Genomic DNA, 16,847 nt, shown 5'->3' on the forward strand with positions numbered 1-16,847 from the left:
AACGCCCATTTGCTTCTCTACCCTTCCCCACTCCCTTTTCTCTCTATCTATCTCTTCCTCTTCTGTAGCCAAGGCTCCGTTGGAGCAAAGTTGGCCCGGGCACTAAGGATGGCTCCATGGCCTCTGCCTCAGGTGCTAGAATGGCTCAGATTGCAGTGGAGCAACGCCCCAGATGGCCCGTGCATCGCCCCCTGGTGGGCATGTGGGGTGGATCTTGGTCAGGTGCATGCAGGAGTCTCTGCCTCACTGCTTCTCACTTCAGAAAAATACAAAAAATAAAATAAAAAAAGAAAATTCTTTGCCACTAGCCCTCAAATTCAAGTTTTGTTTTTTGTTTTTTTTTCCCCCCAGAAACTAAGGAAACTGTGATACAAATAAATATCATTGTCAAGTATATCATATTTCTATTTCTGATTAAAACTTTTTGTTGCTGGATATCCCCACTGTGAAACAGAAAACCCGGCACTTATAATTTGTTTAGCTCAGTGACACTCTGCTGGGTAAAAACATGGTCTGTGTCAGTCTTGGTTCTCTTTAAAGACACACACTCTCAAGACCAAGACAACTAAGAATAGGCGGAAGACAAAACCGTTAGACACAGATTAAAAGAAACCAAATAGAGGTAGATTCAATCCATCAATCTTTATATGGTCATCAAATATAAAAAATACAGCTTTCTAAAAACAACTGCATCCTTTGCTTTACGGAGATGAAGGAATTCTATCAATATTTATTGACTTTTAAGTAAATCCACTTAAAATTATCTAACCAGAACTGAGAAAACTATGGAATGAATATAACTGGTACAAATAAATACATAAAATTGCCACAGCTTGTTGGTTATTTATAAGAATGCTGTTAGAAGAGTTGTTTCATTATGTATATATTTATATACCTGAGCCTAATATTTTGAAATGAAGGAAATTTGTTACAGACAAACAAACGCTTGTGGCTTCAATGACTGGAGGATCACACTTAGCAGAGAAGGAAAAATTCAAACAGAATCCTCTATTCTAGTAACAAATAATTATATATTTGAAAACCTCAATTAAAAAATACTGATTCTAATGTAGCTTAGTTATTGCTGACATCTTAAATATTTTTAAGGGAAGAAATAAATAGAACTATGTTAAGACTACTGAAAATGTAAGACAGAAAATATTACATAGAACAAAAAACTATTTTTCTTTGATGGTAGGAAAAAGGCAAAAATAAAAGTCTTATTGCTTGACCAGTGGTGGCACAGTGGATAGAGCGTTGACCTGGGACATTGAGGTCCCAGGTTTGAAACCCTGAAGTCTTGAGGGTGGGGTTGCTGGCCTGGTTTGGGCTGGAGCCCCCTGGTCAAGGCAGGTATGAGAAAAAAAATCAATGAACTAAATTAACGCAACTATGAATTGATGCTTCTTATGTATCTCCCTATCTCTCTTTTTCTAAAAACAAACAAAAAAACCCAGAAAAAAACCTTATTGTCCATTACATAATAATTTTAAAAAACTTTTTAAAATTTATTCATTTTATAGAAGCAGGAGGGGGAAGAGAGAAAGAAAAAGAAAGAGAGAGGGAGGCAGGAGAAAGAGCAGGAAGCATCAACTCCCATATGTGCCTTGACCAGGCAAACCCAGGGTTTCAAACCAGTGACCTCAGTGTTCCAGGTCAATGCTTTACCCACTGTACCACCACAGGTCAGGCTATGATGTAATTGATTTTTAACATGGTGATTTAAGTTCCTTGAGAAATGCACATCTTATTATTATAATATTTTAAATGCTTATTTTAACTGAGACTCAACAAAAGTGATTACCAGAGGGAGGGGGGTAGGGGAGAGGGGAGTGAAGGGGGCCAAATACACAGTGATAGAAAGTGGTTTTACCTCGGATGATGGGCACAAAACATAATGAATAGTTCACATGCTATGAAGATATGCACTTGAAATCTATGTGTTCCTATGGACCACTGTCACCCCATTCCATTTCTTTAAAAAATTCTTATTTTATGAAATGCATAGAAGTGTCATAAAATTCTAGAACTCATTATGAAATTATTTAAGTTACATTAAGTTTGGGTTTTTTTTTTGTATTTTTCTTAAGTGAGAAACAGGGAGGCAGAGAGACAGACTCCCGCATGCGCCTGACTGGGATCCACCTGGCATGCCCACTAGGGGGCGATGCTCTGCCCATCTGGGGCGTTGCTCCATTGCAACTAGAGCCATTCTAGCGCCTGAGGCAGAGGCCATAGAACCATCCTCAGTACCTGGGCCAACTTTGCTCCAATGGAGCCTTCACTGCAGGAGGGGATGAGAGAGAGAGAAAGAAAAGAGAGGGGGTAAGGTGGAGAGGCAGATGGACACTCTTCCTGTGTGCCCTGACTGGGAATCGAACCTGGGACTTCCACACGCCAGGTCAACGCTCTACCACTGAGCCAATCAGCCAGGGCTAAGTAACATTAAGTTTTAATTTAGATCAATACATTTCGAGTATCGATGATACAATAGTAACAAATGCAACAAGTATATATTTCTGGAAAAGAGTTACCTCAAACAGATCTAAAGTTGATCAGTAATTTAAGTAGAAAGGCTACAGTATGTTTAAGTTGAGAAATAACATAAAATCATGTTTTGGTTTGGTACCCATTGGTGAAGTAGAAATACTCTATGTTTAAATCTAATTATAAATGCCTATACTGATAAGTTTTTGAACTCCCTTTTTAAAATTTTATTCATTTTAGAGAGGCAACAGTGGGGGGAGGGTCGAAAAAGAGAGAGAGGGCAGGGGAGGAGCAGGAAGCATCAACTCCCATATGTGCCTTGACCAGGCAAGCCCAGGGTTTCGGACCTACGACCTCAGCGTTCCAGGTTGACGCTTTATCCACTGTGTCACCATGGGCCAGACCTTAAACTCCCTTTTTTGACAAAAGTTATGTTGAGTAATTTTTGGGACAGGAACTCCTGTTCCCTTCAATAATCTGAACAATGTTCTGGAGTTGGCTGGAAAAGGATCCTATCTAGTATTTGTCAACTTCCTACTATCTAGATTTCTGAAAATCTTGCTACCTCAAAATCATGTGTATTTATCCGTTTTATTTTCAAAAGCTCATTAAACTTTACAGCTAATAAACTTTATGTATTGCTCACAAAAATTAGGGGATATTTAAAAATGAATATGAAACTATAAAATACCCCCCAATTTTTTTTGAACAGAGTATATAATGGGACACCATTTTCCTTACCTATGTTTATTTAGGAGAAAATTAACCAAATAATTTGGAAAAATGATATGCCAAAATCATTCAAACAAATCCAATTTCCCATTACAACCTTTAAACATACAAATGTCTAGGTCAAGTATGAAAAGAAGCAGTTCAGTACTATTAAGACTGAACATTATTGGGACCAAATTCCAAATTAAAATGATTTAAAATCACTTTAAAGAAATTTAACAATTTTGGATTATTCAGGAAATAATTTAGATATATAAACCTATTACAGAAAGAAAAACTATCAACAGTATAAGTAAAGTCACATCTAGTTTTGTCTCTGGATATCATGCATTATTTGCAATGCATACATTATAAGGATACTTATAAATTATTCACATTTGCATATATGATAAAGAAGCGATCCACACACACAAAAAAAACCAAATCAAAATTGCATTTTAGATTCTTTAGATATTACTGTACATTACAGGCAGGCAGTCCCTGGGTTACAAACAATAGGTTCTGCCGGTTTAAAAATGTTTACGTATTTATAATCACAGAAAGCTAAAAATACATGCTATGTTATGACAAACATCTGTCTGAGTTGCATTTAATAGTAAATGTACCTGTTTCAACTCACATACATATTCAACTTAAGAACAAACCTACAGAACCTATCTTGTTGGTAACCTGGGGACTTCCTGTATTTATAATGCACATGTTGTAGAAATATTAATTTGAGAAAAGTCTCTTAAAATAACAAACAACTTTTCAATCTCAATTAGAGAGGTAGTTATCAGATATAAACATATCTATTCATAGAAAGATCTTAAAATATCATTTTTCAGAAAGGAAGTTTTCAGTGGTACCCTTGAGGAGCAGTGCCTATATTTAGGTAAAGTTAGTACCTAAAAATAAAAGGTCCTTTAACCCAAGAAAACAGTACCATGCAATGATGATCTGGTTGCAGCTTATAACCATTTTGCCCATAGGGATCCCTACGCATTGTTTACATATTCACCATAGAAGGCATATACCAGGGGTCCCCAAACTGCGGCCCCCTGAGGCCATTTATCCGGCCCCCGCCACACTTTCGGAAGGGGCACCTCTTTCATTGGTGGTCAGTGAGAGGAGCACAGGATGCAGATGCATCCTGGAGTACTGTATGTGGTGGTGGCACAAAGCACGGTGTCACTCACGTACAGTACTACTTCTGGTGACGCAGAACGCATGTGTCACGGCTCTGGAAGCACGTCATATCACTTGTTACAGCTAGCAGTGACAAATATGGAACCGGACACTGACCATCTCATTAGCCAAAAGCAGGCCCACAGTTCCCACTGAAATACTGGTCAGTTTGTTGATTTAAATTTACTTGTTCTTTATTTTTATTTATTTATTTATTTGTATTTTTCTGAAGCTGGAAACGGGGAGAGACAGTCAGACAGACTCCCGCCTGTGCCCAACAGGGATCCACCCGGCACGCCCACCAGGGGGTGATGCTCTGCCCCTCCGAGGCGTCGCTCTGCCTCGACCAGAGCCACTCCAGCGCCTGGGCAGAGGCCAAGGAGCCATCCCCAGCGCCCGGGCCATCCTTGCTCCAATGGAGCCTTGGCTGCGGGAGGGGAAGAGAGAGACAGAGAGGAAGGAGGGGGCGGAGGGTGGAGAAGCAAATGGGCGCCTCCCCTATGTGCCCTGGCCGGGAATCGAACCCGGGTCCCCCACACGCCAGGCTGACGCTCTACCTCTGAGCCAACCGGCCAGAGCCTACTTGTTCTTTATTTTAAGTATTGTATTTGTTCCCGTTTTGTTTTTTACTTTAAAATAAGATATGGGCAGTGTGCACAGGGATTTGTTTATAGTTTTTTTTATAGTTCGGCCCTCCAACGGTCTGAGGGACAGTGAACTGGCCCCCTATGTAAAAAGTTTGGGGACCCCTGGCATATACATTCAAAATATAAGTCAGTAGTTTTATAGGTATCAGGACATTTTGATTTAAATGTGCACCACAATACTGTAATTAGATTTAGTTTCATAGACTGGAAAAAAATGTAATAGATTAAGATAAAATACCTGTCTTCAGGGGCATTATGAAAACAAAACTTCAAAATTTACCAAGTTTACTGAGTAGATAATGAAAATTAAGGAGAAAAGAATATACCTTAAACAAAGTGACAGCTTACCTGATATGCCATTCTTGCTGGTGTTCAATAAAGCTACAGATGCTGCAGAAACTCTTTTATTGTTCACAGTCTGCCCTGGTTTTCTTGAGGTACATTCTTCACTATCACTGTCCTGTACATTTAGTAGCCGTGGCTGGAAACACTGTAGTCGACATGATCTGATATTGCTTAATATTTCAGAAAGGGACAGTCTATTCTCACAATGTTTACTGGAAGCATTGGTCCGAGAGAAATTAGAAGAAAAGTCTATAGTCTGGGAAGAGCTTGAAAAACCATTCAGCATTTCAGGATCGATCTGTTTCAGGACTGGGTCATGTTCTGTGGATATTCGGTCCATTATGACTCTGAAAAATATAAAATTAAATATCATCTGGAAGAACTTAACATTTTCCTACTCCTTTCCCTCCAGCTTGTAAACAAAATCCAGGTCAAAACAAATAGTTTACCTTCCACCTCTGCCAATCCGCCTCCTTGCAAATCCTATACATCTTCTCGGGACTGTGAGTGTTGTAAGGCAATGCCTATATCTCAACTTATCCAAATCTGCCAAATCTGAACTTTCAAATGAATGGTTAATTTGGTCCAAACGAGGCTGCAAAAAAAAAAAAAAATTTAACTTCTGGAGTAAATCTGAGGTGAAGAAGAGCTAAATCATGATAAAAATAAAGTATAGCATTAGTAGAACAATTAAAATTTAGATACAAACTGTAAAGTTGGGGTTTAAATGATAATTAACCAGGTAAAATATTATAAAATTGAATAAAAAATTCACTCATCAAACTAAAGGAAATTGAATTTAGTTTATAAATATAAACACATTTAGGGTATATTTTTAAACACTATATATTTAAAGAGTAACATGGCTTTTAATATTTATATTAAAAAGTAGAGATAGTAAGGTTGGTAATTTGAGATAAACCAGAGGAAATTTTTTTGGGTCAAAAATTGCATTTTATGCATGCATAGGCCAAGCTGACACTTCCTCTTTGCTATTAAGAGCATAAAGTCCATTTCTTTGCCTTCTCTTTCCCTTTTATTATTCTGCTTTTCTAAGTCTTACCACTTCTGTCCCTTTCATAATGATTTCCCTCTTCTCTCATCAGCATAATTTGTAAACAACTCCCTAGTCTATCTCAAACACAGACACACACACTGAAAAAGTCATGTTTACTATACTGCAATAAGACGAATGGTGTCCACAGCCATATATGAAAGTCATCCTTATAAGGCTATAGTTATACCTTATTTGAAAACCCAAACATTTGGAAGTGAGGGCCATTCCTTGAGATAATGCTGCAACAAAACTTGACTTAATAGCACAAAGTAATTTTTAAGTGTGTCAAAAAGTTATAAATACAATGACTAGATAAAATACTGCCACGAGGCAAATTTAAAAATGATTCCTCTATGTTTGATACTTAGTGGATATGTATGCACAAGATACACTTGCCTAATAGTAAATTTCAGTGAACACTTGGCAGTCATCAGATGTTCAATCAGAGATTCTGGACTTACCTAAGTAGTAATGACACAGTGCATAACTAGAGCTATTGCTATAGTTAGAGCCCAAAGTGAAACTAGATTTCTAAATATGAGCCATCAGTTTCTAATGAAGGATTCTGATATCCCCTGAAGGAACCCAGTACCTTTGAGCATCTTTTACTAGTATCTGCACAGGAAATATTAAATAAAAAATGCTGACAGAGCTCCCATTTTTAGATCGAGAATAAGTCACCTCTTGACAAGAGTTACCTATTAATTCCAGTTCATAAAAACATCACAAAAAAAGTTCTTACAGCATAATACTGGCATCCTGCTCGCCTCCTGAAAGCACAGGGACCATCAGGATCATTTTCTTCTTCAGGTTCTGACACTGGGGACGGTACCTGAAAAACGAGCAGTAAGACATTTTATTCAGGGGTTACCAAACCTCAATAGATAAATCTATGTAATTGTCTAAAACTAGAATCTGATCATAAACAGTAATTCACTCCCATATTATATACAGTAGACAGTGAACTCCCCAAAACATTTAAAAAGTAGCAAAAACTTTCTATGTCGGAAAATGATTACTTTTAATGGATTAGTTCTTGCTTAAATGCTTCTGAACATGTTAGCACTGTATACTTAAAAAAGTTAGTACAGTTTTTGTATCTCACTTATATTTTATAAATAATGTATGTGACCATAATACTTTATTATGACAGCTATGCTTTACCTATAAGGTCTGTAAGGGTTGTTTTTTTGTGTTTTTTTTTTAGCAAGCAAGAGAGAAACAGAGGCAGGAACACACAGTCAGGAAGGGAAAGAGATGAGAGGCATCAGCTGGTTTGTTTTAGCACTTTAGTTGTTTATTGATTGCTTTCTCATATGTGCCTTGCCCAACGCGCTCCAGCTGAGCCAGTGACCTCTTGCTCAAGCCAGTGACCTCGGGGTTTTGAACCTGGGTCCTCGGCATCCCAGTCCAATTCTCTATCCACTGTACTGTTGCCTGGTCAGGCTACCTTTAGGTTTTATACAGTAATTTTATCTTGGTAATAAAGGCAAAAACTAGGAAGTAAAAAATAGCTTATAAATAGTGTCCCCCAAAGACTTTATAAAATGCTGTCACATATTTAAAAGCATTCTGCTTGGGATCTTGTGATTTTGTGGTCAATTCCCTAAATAAACTGAATGGATCCCTAGGGAAGCACTGATACATTACAGCACACTATAAATGGTATTCTTTATATACCAAAGAATTTCTATGACTGTGATACTTCTGATGTGGATTATAGTGGATGTAGATGATTTGCAAAGGAACCAAAGTGGAAAATTCATATTTGGGATTTCCTTTCAAGCGTCAGGTTGGGACTTGGTTCCCCAGGAAGAAGAATCAGCCCCAGCTTACATCTATATCCTCTATAATACACATCAGAAGTATCACAGTCACAGAAATTCTTTGGTATATAAAGAATACCACCCCTTCCTCCCAACCACCATCTCCTAGGAGTGGGTTTCAGGATTTAGTCTGTGATATAGGAAGAGAGAGCCATTTTAGGAAAATCAGAAGCATGATCAAGAACAGACAGGGTTTTTAAGTTCTGCTCTGCTGTGAACCAGTTGGATAAGTCTGGTTAAAATGTTTGTTCTCGTAAGGCTTCCTACTTCCTTGTTTACTGCACACACAAAAAAGCGTATGATTATTTTATTGATGTTTTTATCAATAAAATCCTGATTTTAAATGGAGGGAAAAGATAGAGATGTTCATGTTTATAAAAGGGGAAAATGACCATCATCCAAATTCTCCAAAATAGAATAAATTCTATTCTACTGATGCAAAATAACAAAAAAAAATACCATTTCAGTGATTATATTAAAATGTTGAAAATGTTTATGCTATATCATTAGGTGAAGTAAGAATAAAACTCTAAGATGTCAATTACGTTGTAAAATACAGCAATATAAAAAACTAGAAGAAAATGTTTTTAAAAGAGTTTTAAAACAAGCACCTGTGGAAATTCATCTTCATCTGAGCTGTGAAAGTCATATTGCTTAATGTCACTCTTATTGATCACAGGCAGCGTCTCAGGAGTGGGCTGCTGAGATGCTATCAAAGCCTCTGCTTTAGGCTTCTTTGGGTACTTCTTCTTTTGACGAACCACATCAGAAGCCTCTTCTTTCAAAGACAAATGATGAGGGTGCTGTTTACATGACGATTTTTCCCCCAAAGGAAGAAATGAAAATTATTTTAGAGATCATGAAAAACTATACTGCTCTTTGTAAAACATACATTTTTACCCAGGAGGTTTTTTTATTTACTGTTTTTATTATGTAAAAACTATGTGATCGTAAATTTAGAAATGCTTTACTTTCTGTAAGTTATGATGAAAATAATTATGGTACTTAAGTTTGCTTTATATCTTGTTATTAATACTTAAAACCTAGATGTTAGTGATTTTTAAAAAATTGCTCTATTAAGCAATCCAGCATTTATAAATTTAAAATAAATTTTAATTTTTAAAAACCCCACTGTACTAATGATGAAAATAAATGACTTTAATTTTAAAAAACTTGAATTATGATTCATTAACTCATTTCTATTCTTATTTCCAATAATATATAACTTTTTTGAGAAAAACTGCTTACTAACTAAAAAAACTTCATTTTTTAGAATGTATAATTACTGCCTCCACTGGACAATAATGAGCCTGTCTCAAGTAACCTGAGGTCTGTGTCAGCACCTCAGAGCCATCCGACAGGACTGGCTGGGGCAGTTGGTGTGCAGCCCTTGCCTCTCCTCAACAGAGCGCTGCTGTTTTCTGTTTTAATGTACTAGCATTCCTTTTAATAAAAGGGACCTGCAACTTTAAACAGTTTGAAAATGACTATTATAAGCTCCAAAGTACAGCAATATGAAAAGTGTAAAAAATATTTAGGAAGTTATACATTTCCCCATATAGCCCAGATTTTGTTAAAACTATTTTAGGGTCAAAATGATATACACAATGAAAATGTTGCTTAAATGCCAAGTTATTTAGTGAGCTATAAACAGTTTCATACAATGGGTATATTTATATCATCAAAAAGAAAACCCCAACTTCCTAGAAACTACCAGTATTGTAAGGTGAGATGTGTGACCAAGTATAGATAACTATGTGTAACAGGTAAGAGCAACAATAAAGGCAACCACATTTCCAAAAGTAGGATTTACGAGTGTTTATGCTTAGAGATGATCTAAAGTAAGAATCAATATATAATAAGGGCTGATTCTGTCAGTAATTTGGGGTTGAGAGATCTCTCTCTCTCTCTCTCTCTCTCAAAAAAAAAAATATTTTTTGTATTTTTCTGAAGTTGGAAACAGGGAGGCAGTCAGACAGACTCCTGCATGCATCCAACCGGGATCCACCCGGCATGCCCACCAGGGGGCAATGCTCTGCCCATCTGGGGCGTTGCTCCGCTGCAACCAGAGCCATTCTAGTGCCTGAGGCAGAGGTCACGGAGCCATCTTTAGCGCCCGGGCCAACTTTGCTCCAATGGAGCCTTGGCTGTGGGACGGGAAGAGGGAGACAGAGAGGAAAGAGAGGGGGAGGGGTGGAGAAGCAGATGGGCGCTTCTCCTGTGTGCCCTGGCCGGGAATCAAACCCGGGACTCCTGCATACCAGGCCAACACTCTACCACTGAGCCACCGGCCAGGAGCTGGGGTTGATATTTTTATATTCTTTGCCTACTAATCACATATCTAGAAAAAGCACTGATTTATATAAAATGGATTTTAAAAATAACTTAGAAAATGACATTAACTGCAATGATCACTTGGCAACAGAGGCAAGTGTGATTTAAAGGGAATCGGGTAGGTGGGCTAGATGCCTGTGATTAATAAGAAAGAACTTTGGTGTTTGAACTAACACGAGTTAAGGAGTAATTTCCCTGCTTCACATTCTTTCTTGACCTTAAAGAATGAAAATGTAAAAGATGAATTTTCCACAAACATCCTAAGTCACTTTTAAATCTTGCTATACATTAAAGCTCTATTGTCTAATGCTTCAGTCAATACTTGTTTCTTATTTAAATCTAAGCTCCTAAATTTAAGGTCTTGCTAATTTTTGTCTGTCTATTGAATACTTTTAACATCCCAAGTGAATACTGAATAAATATAATTAAATATTTTAATTAATGTGCCAAGTGAATATTGAATAAATATAATTCTTCATTATCAGGGACAAAAGTAATCTCTGGTTCTGACTCAGGAAGAAATTGTAGTCTAGCAGAGGAGTTTTTCAAATCACTAAGGGTAGACAGCAGTTGATAACTGCTGGATCTGGCAATGATGACAACAAGCTTAACTTTCAATGGTCTCAATGAAGAAAGCTATGAAGTAAAACTGAACCCTAACGAAGGCAGCTCGCACAGTGTTAAGCACAACATCTTCCGTGTTAGACTTGGACTCAAACCTGGAATCTGCCATTTATTAGCTATTTGATCTAGAAGTCACATAAAAATAAAAACTATATGAAAGGGTTGTTTTAAGATTAATGAGTTAAATGTACGTAAAATTCTCCACAAATTTTTGGCAAACAGTAAGAATTAAATATGTTAACCAAAATATACTAAGGCAATTGCAGAAACCAGTAACTGTAAGATCTGTTACCATCCATGTTTTTCTCCAGAGGATATTCACCTTAGTTTTACATTCTTGTACTTTGTGATGATTTCCATTATGAAGAGTCGCTGGAGTGGCATATAACTCTTTTTCTGATCTACTGATTTTCACTTCATTAAGAATTTCACCACCATAGTCTCCCAAATGATATCTTGAAAAGGTAACAAAAAATATATACATAAAAACGTTTCAGTTTAAAAATAAAGACGAAAAATGAATGATACTTCAATTAACTGGAACCTGACTATTCAGAGCCAACAATTAATAAATTATTCTTAAAACAGAAAATTTGCAGAAATAATGACACTCATGATTTTAGCAAACAAAACAAGCCTCTCCCCCCAGGACCCCCCAAATCTCTAAGGCACACAGAAGATGAATTTCTTATAATTTTATATTTTGAAGTACTTGAAAATGGTATTTTCAGAAAGCTAAACTCAGGGGTTAGATAAAATTCTAAGGTTTGTATAGTTTAATTATGCAGAAAAATGACTATTAGAGAACACATTTTCGAAATTCACTGAAACAAAAAGTGTTTTCTACCTAGTCAGAAAATAAAAATTAAACACTAATTTACCCTCAAATTTTAATAAAATATTGAACAAAATGATCTCTAGGTTCTCTTCTAGATACAAGTCAGTGATTCTGCAAAAAACAAAAAAAAACCAATTATATTAAAAGAGCTATACTATACACAAGAAAGTCTCCTAAATTTGCACTAAAATTGTAACAATCTGCTTAAAAATAGTAACCATAACTTTTCAAAAATAAAAATTTTGATTTTGTTAGACTCAATCTCAATTGTTTTTTAATTCAACAGCAACAAAAATCTTTGTCTCTCTCTCATCTGGTTATATTTGGCCCATCATTTGACTAAAATTGCCGCTAGTATATAATTATAGCATTGTTACCTTTTCTCCACAACTTCTAGAGTTAAGTGCAATAATTCTCGTTTTGTTTTTTCTCTTCTTTTAATCATTTCCAAAATTGTTATGGCTCTACTAAACTCTCGTCTCAGTTTCAACATCTTTTCATAAGAGGCTTCATCATTCTTACGATTCTATTGAAAATAAAGACAATTTAAGAAGAATAAACAATTAATCCAAATACCCATATTTCCAACTTCATTCAACAAAATCTTATCAGACTCAAACTCATTCTATAGAAGCAAAATGTCAAAAAAGTTAAAGTCATCTAAATAATAACTATAAAAAGCCTAATTCTGAAAATATTACATACAAATATCTCTCAGTAAATGTTCAGAAAAAAACAAATGCTGCCAGCTCTTGAAAAGACAGAATGACATAAAAAGGATAATTTCGATGTAACCAATTTTTTAAAAGTCTGCCTGAAACAAAACCTAGTGTGTATCAGAAAAAGTAGTCCATTCACTTTATAGAAAGATACAGAGAGAAACAATTCTGTCAAATCAAGGTTACCTAAAAATAGCCAAACTAGGTCTCTATCCACCCATCCAGCACTGTAATTGGGGGCTGGAAGGTTCAATATACAGTGTGTCTGTAAAGTCATGGTGCACTTTTGACCGGTCACAGGAAAGCAACAAAAGACGATAGAAATGTGAAATCTGCACCAAATAAAAGGAAAAGCCTCCCAGTTTCTGTAGGATGATGTGGCAGCATGTGCGCATGCACAGATGATGACATAACACCGTGTATACAGAGGAGCAGCCCACGGCCATGTTAGTCGAGATGTGGATGGTACAGAGGAAAGTTCAGTGTGTTCTGTGGCTCGCTAAATTTGAATCCGTGATCAAAGTGCAACGTGAATATCAGTGTGTTTATAATGAAGCACCACCACATAGGAATAACATTACTCGGTGGGATAAGCAGTTGAAGGAAACTGGCAGTTTGGGGGAGAAACCCGGTTCTAGTAGGCCACCAACCAGTGATAAGTCTATAGAGGCTATACGGGATAGCTACCTAAGGAGCCCTAAAAAATCTGTGCATGAGCCACATCGAACTGCACTGAACAGGTATGAAACTGGGAGAGTTTTCCTTTTATTTGGTGCAGATTTCACATTTATATCATCTTTTGTTGCTTTCCTGTAACCAAAGTGCACCATGACTTTATGGACACACTGTATTACAATATGAACATGCACAATGACAAGCAAAGCTTCCAGAAACTGATATAAACCAAAAGTGGGATATAAAGCATCTCAAGAAATGAAATCATTATGATTCAGTGTAATAACACCTCACTGCAGAGTAGAAAAGAGATGTAGTGAAAACTCTGATTTGCAGAGTATTGCTAGAAGTTCTTACTCTGAAATGTATAAAGTATCTGAACAACTTAGAGAGTCCTGTTTAATAACCAGAGGAGGCTCGGTTATTTTTAGCAGAATCTATTTGCATACAAGTTACTGTTACTATAAAATATCTGTTCAATCAAATAGCCATAGAATACTTACTTTATATTACAAATGGCACTATTTGTTTAAATATACACCATTACTACTACTCATTCTACACATCCGGAAAGACTGCATACTTAAGCAATCTTTCCATCCTTGAATTGATAATGTAATATAATATTAAAAAGAACCTGAAGAAAGTCAGATTTCATATTGAAGGATTATAAAAGAGAAAAAGAAAACTTGAGAAATTTTCAAAGTTTTATTCTTTTTTTCTTTTGTGTATGGTTTCTTGTATTTGAACATTATTCAGCACCTATAAACAACATCTATGCTAAGTCCCATTAAGGTACTGCATAACAAATATTAAGAAATGCTATGCTAATAAGTCATGCTTTTATCTTACCAGGAGGCAAAATCTAAAGCATGATTTTAAGCAATTGCTTTTTTGGTAAACAGGCAGCAATAATATCCTATTGAAAAAAAATTAACATTACTGACAGCAAATACTAAAGTGTCCACTCTGTGCAGATTATTTTGAAGTAATCTCAGATTTACAAAAAGTTACATAATATCAAGAATTCCCACATATCTCATCCAGATTCCCCAAATGTGAATATTTTACATTTGCTTTATTTCTTTCTCTATGTATACAGCTGGGGCAAATGTAGATTTACAGATGTTCATATACAAAATAATACAATAATAAATATAAACTCTGACTCATGTACTCACAACTGTAAACCTACTACTGCCACAGGCTGCATATATAGACATACAAGCATACATATGTTATGTATACGCATCTTGTTATGGACTGAATGTCTGTCTTCTGAAAATTCGTATGCTGAAATTCTAACTCCCCAATGGATGCTATTTGGAGGAGGCCTTTGTGGTGATTTGGTTATTAGTGCAGAGTTCTCAGGAATGGACTTGTGCTCTTATAAAGGAGACCCCAGAGAGCTTTCTTGCTCCTCTCACCATGTGAGGGCACAGCAAGATGACCATTCATGAACCAGGCCCTCATGAGAGCCCCAATCTGTAGTACCTGGACCTTGGATTTCCCAGCCTCCAGAATTGTGAGAAATGAATGTTTGTTGTTTAAGCCACCCAGTAACCTGGTCTATGGTATGATTGTCACAGGAGCCCGAATGAACTAAGCCACATATAAACAAAAACACACACATATAAATAATTAACAGCATTTTAAAGATTTTTTGAGAAAAATTTGTTATGTCCCTTTATCCTTAATATTAAAGTTTATTTTTATATAAACAATATTCACTTATATAGCCACAATAAATTATCAAAATCAGGGAATTAACATGATATAATCCTATTATCTATTTTAATTCATATTTCACCAATTGTCCCATTAATGTCCTTTACAGCAACAAGTAAAACTTGCATATCTTTTTATATGTTTATATAACTATTGCTATAAAGGGCATTAAGTAGAAAATTTTTATTACTAAACCATTAAAATGTAATAAATTCTTTTTTCTTTATTTTTTATGACAGAGAGAAGGGACAGACAGGAAGAGAGAGAGATGAGAAGCATCAATTTTTTGTTGCAATATCTTAGTTGTTCATTGATTGATTTCTCATGTGCCTTGACTGGTGGGCTACAGCAGAGTGAGTGACCCCTTGCTTAAGCCAGCAACCTTGGGCTCAAGTCAACAACCATGGGGTCATGAACCAGGATCCCACATTCAAGCCAGCAACCTCAGGGTTTTGAACCTTGATCTTCTGTATCCCAGTCTGGCTCTATTCACTGCACCACTGCCTGGTCAGGCTAAAATGTAATAAATTCTTTTTTCTGACTAGTATCTGATTCAGGATTAAAATTGCATTTAGTTGTCATGTCTCTTTAATCGCCTATAATTTGGAATAGTTTCTCTGATTATTGTGATCTTGATATTTTTGAAGAGTAGAGGCCTTTTTACAGAATATTCTTCAATTTGGGTTTCTTTGATGTTTTTCCACAATTAAATCTGGGTTATATATTTTTAGTAGGACTACCATAGAAGTAATATTATATATCCTTCTCTCACCATATCACAAGTTAAATGATACATATTTGTCCTATTAGTGCTGATGTTAACTTTGATCACTTGATTAAAATGATGTCTGCCAGATTTCTCTAGTCAAATTACTATTTTTCCTTTTTAAATTAAAAAGTGGCCCTGGCCCATGTTTCAGTGGATAGAGTGTTGGCTGGGCATATGGACGTCCTGGTTCGATTTCCAGTCAGGGCACAGAGGAGAAGTGACTATCCACTTCTCCCCTCATTCCTCTCCCCCATCTCTCCCTCTTCCCCTCCTGCAGCCAGTGGCTCAATTGGTTTGAGTGTGGCCCTAGGCACTAAGGATAGCTTGGCTGGTCTGAGCACATCAGCCTGAGGTGCTAAAATAGCTCAATATTCAAGCATCGGCCCCAGACGAGGGTTGCAGGGTAGAGCCCAGTCAGGGCATGTGTGTGAGTCTGCCTCTCTATCTCCCGTCCTCTCACTTAAAAAAATAAGTAAATAAGCAAAAGGTATGCTGTAAAACTTTATATCCTGTTTTTCATCAAATTTGCCATCACTAGTTTTATATCTACCGATTCTAACCTTTTCCTGGAACATTATTGCTCTAATGGCTGCCAAACAGTGTTTTTCAAACACTGCCATTCTGCTAAGTTGGAAATATACTAAAGGAAAAGTATACCTTTCTCTTATCTAATTCAATCATTCATTCATCTAGCCATTTAATAATGTTTTTAAGAATTTGATTTTAGAGAGAGAGGAGACAGAGAAACCCTGATCTGCTGTCCCACTTATATATATGTTCATTGGTTGATTCTTAGAAAAAAAATTTTAAATTCATTCATTTTAGAGAGAGAGAAATAGAGAGAGAGAGAGAGAGAGAGAGAGAGAGACATATATCTGCTTCTGTAGGCGCCCTGACTG

General features: G+C 36.4%; 1 protein-coding gene across 2 annotated transcripts in view; it reads right to left on the reverse strand.

The window, feature by feature from the left end:
• The window catches only part of EPC2 (enhancer of polycomb homolog 2), a 132,168-nt gene that overhangs the window by 12,373 nt on the left and 102,948 nt on the right, over positions 1-16,847 (reverse strand). For both annotated transcript variants that reach the window (XM_066280408.1, XM_066280407.1), the window contains 6 exons: positions 12,435-12,583; positions 11,542-11,674; positions 8,873-9,064; positions 7,178-7,267; positions 5,828-5,973; positions 5,382-5,725 (listed from right to left, as the gene is read on the reverse strand). In XM_066280408.1, the coding sequence (XP_066136505.1) occupies positions 5,382-5,725; positions 5,828-5,973; positions 7,178-7,267; positions 8,873-9,064; positions 11,542-11,674; positions 12,435-12,583 (1,054 nt within the window). The remainder of the gene's footprint in view (positions 1-5,381; positions 5,726-5,827; positions 5,974-7,177; positions 7,268-8,872; positions 9,065-11,541; positions 11,675-12,434; positions 12,584-16,847) is intronic.

This window comes from Saccopteryx bilineata, chromosome 5 (genome assembly GCF_036850765.1).
Source record: "Saccopteryx bilineata isolate mSacBil1 chromosome 5, mSacBil1_pri_phased_curated, whole genome shotgun sequence".
NCBI classification, from domain to species: Eukaryota; Metazoa; Chordata; class Mammalia; order Chiroptera; family Emballonuridae; genus Saccopteryx; species Saccopteryx bilineata.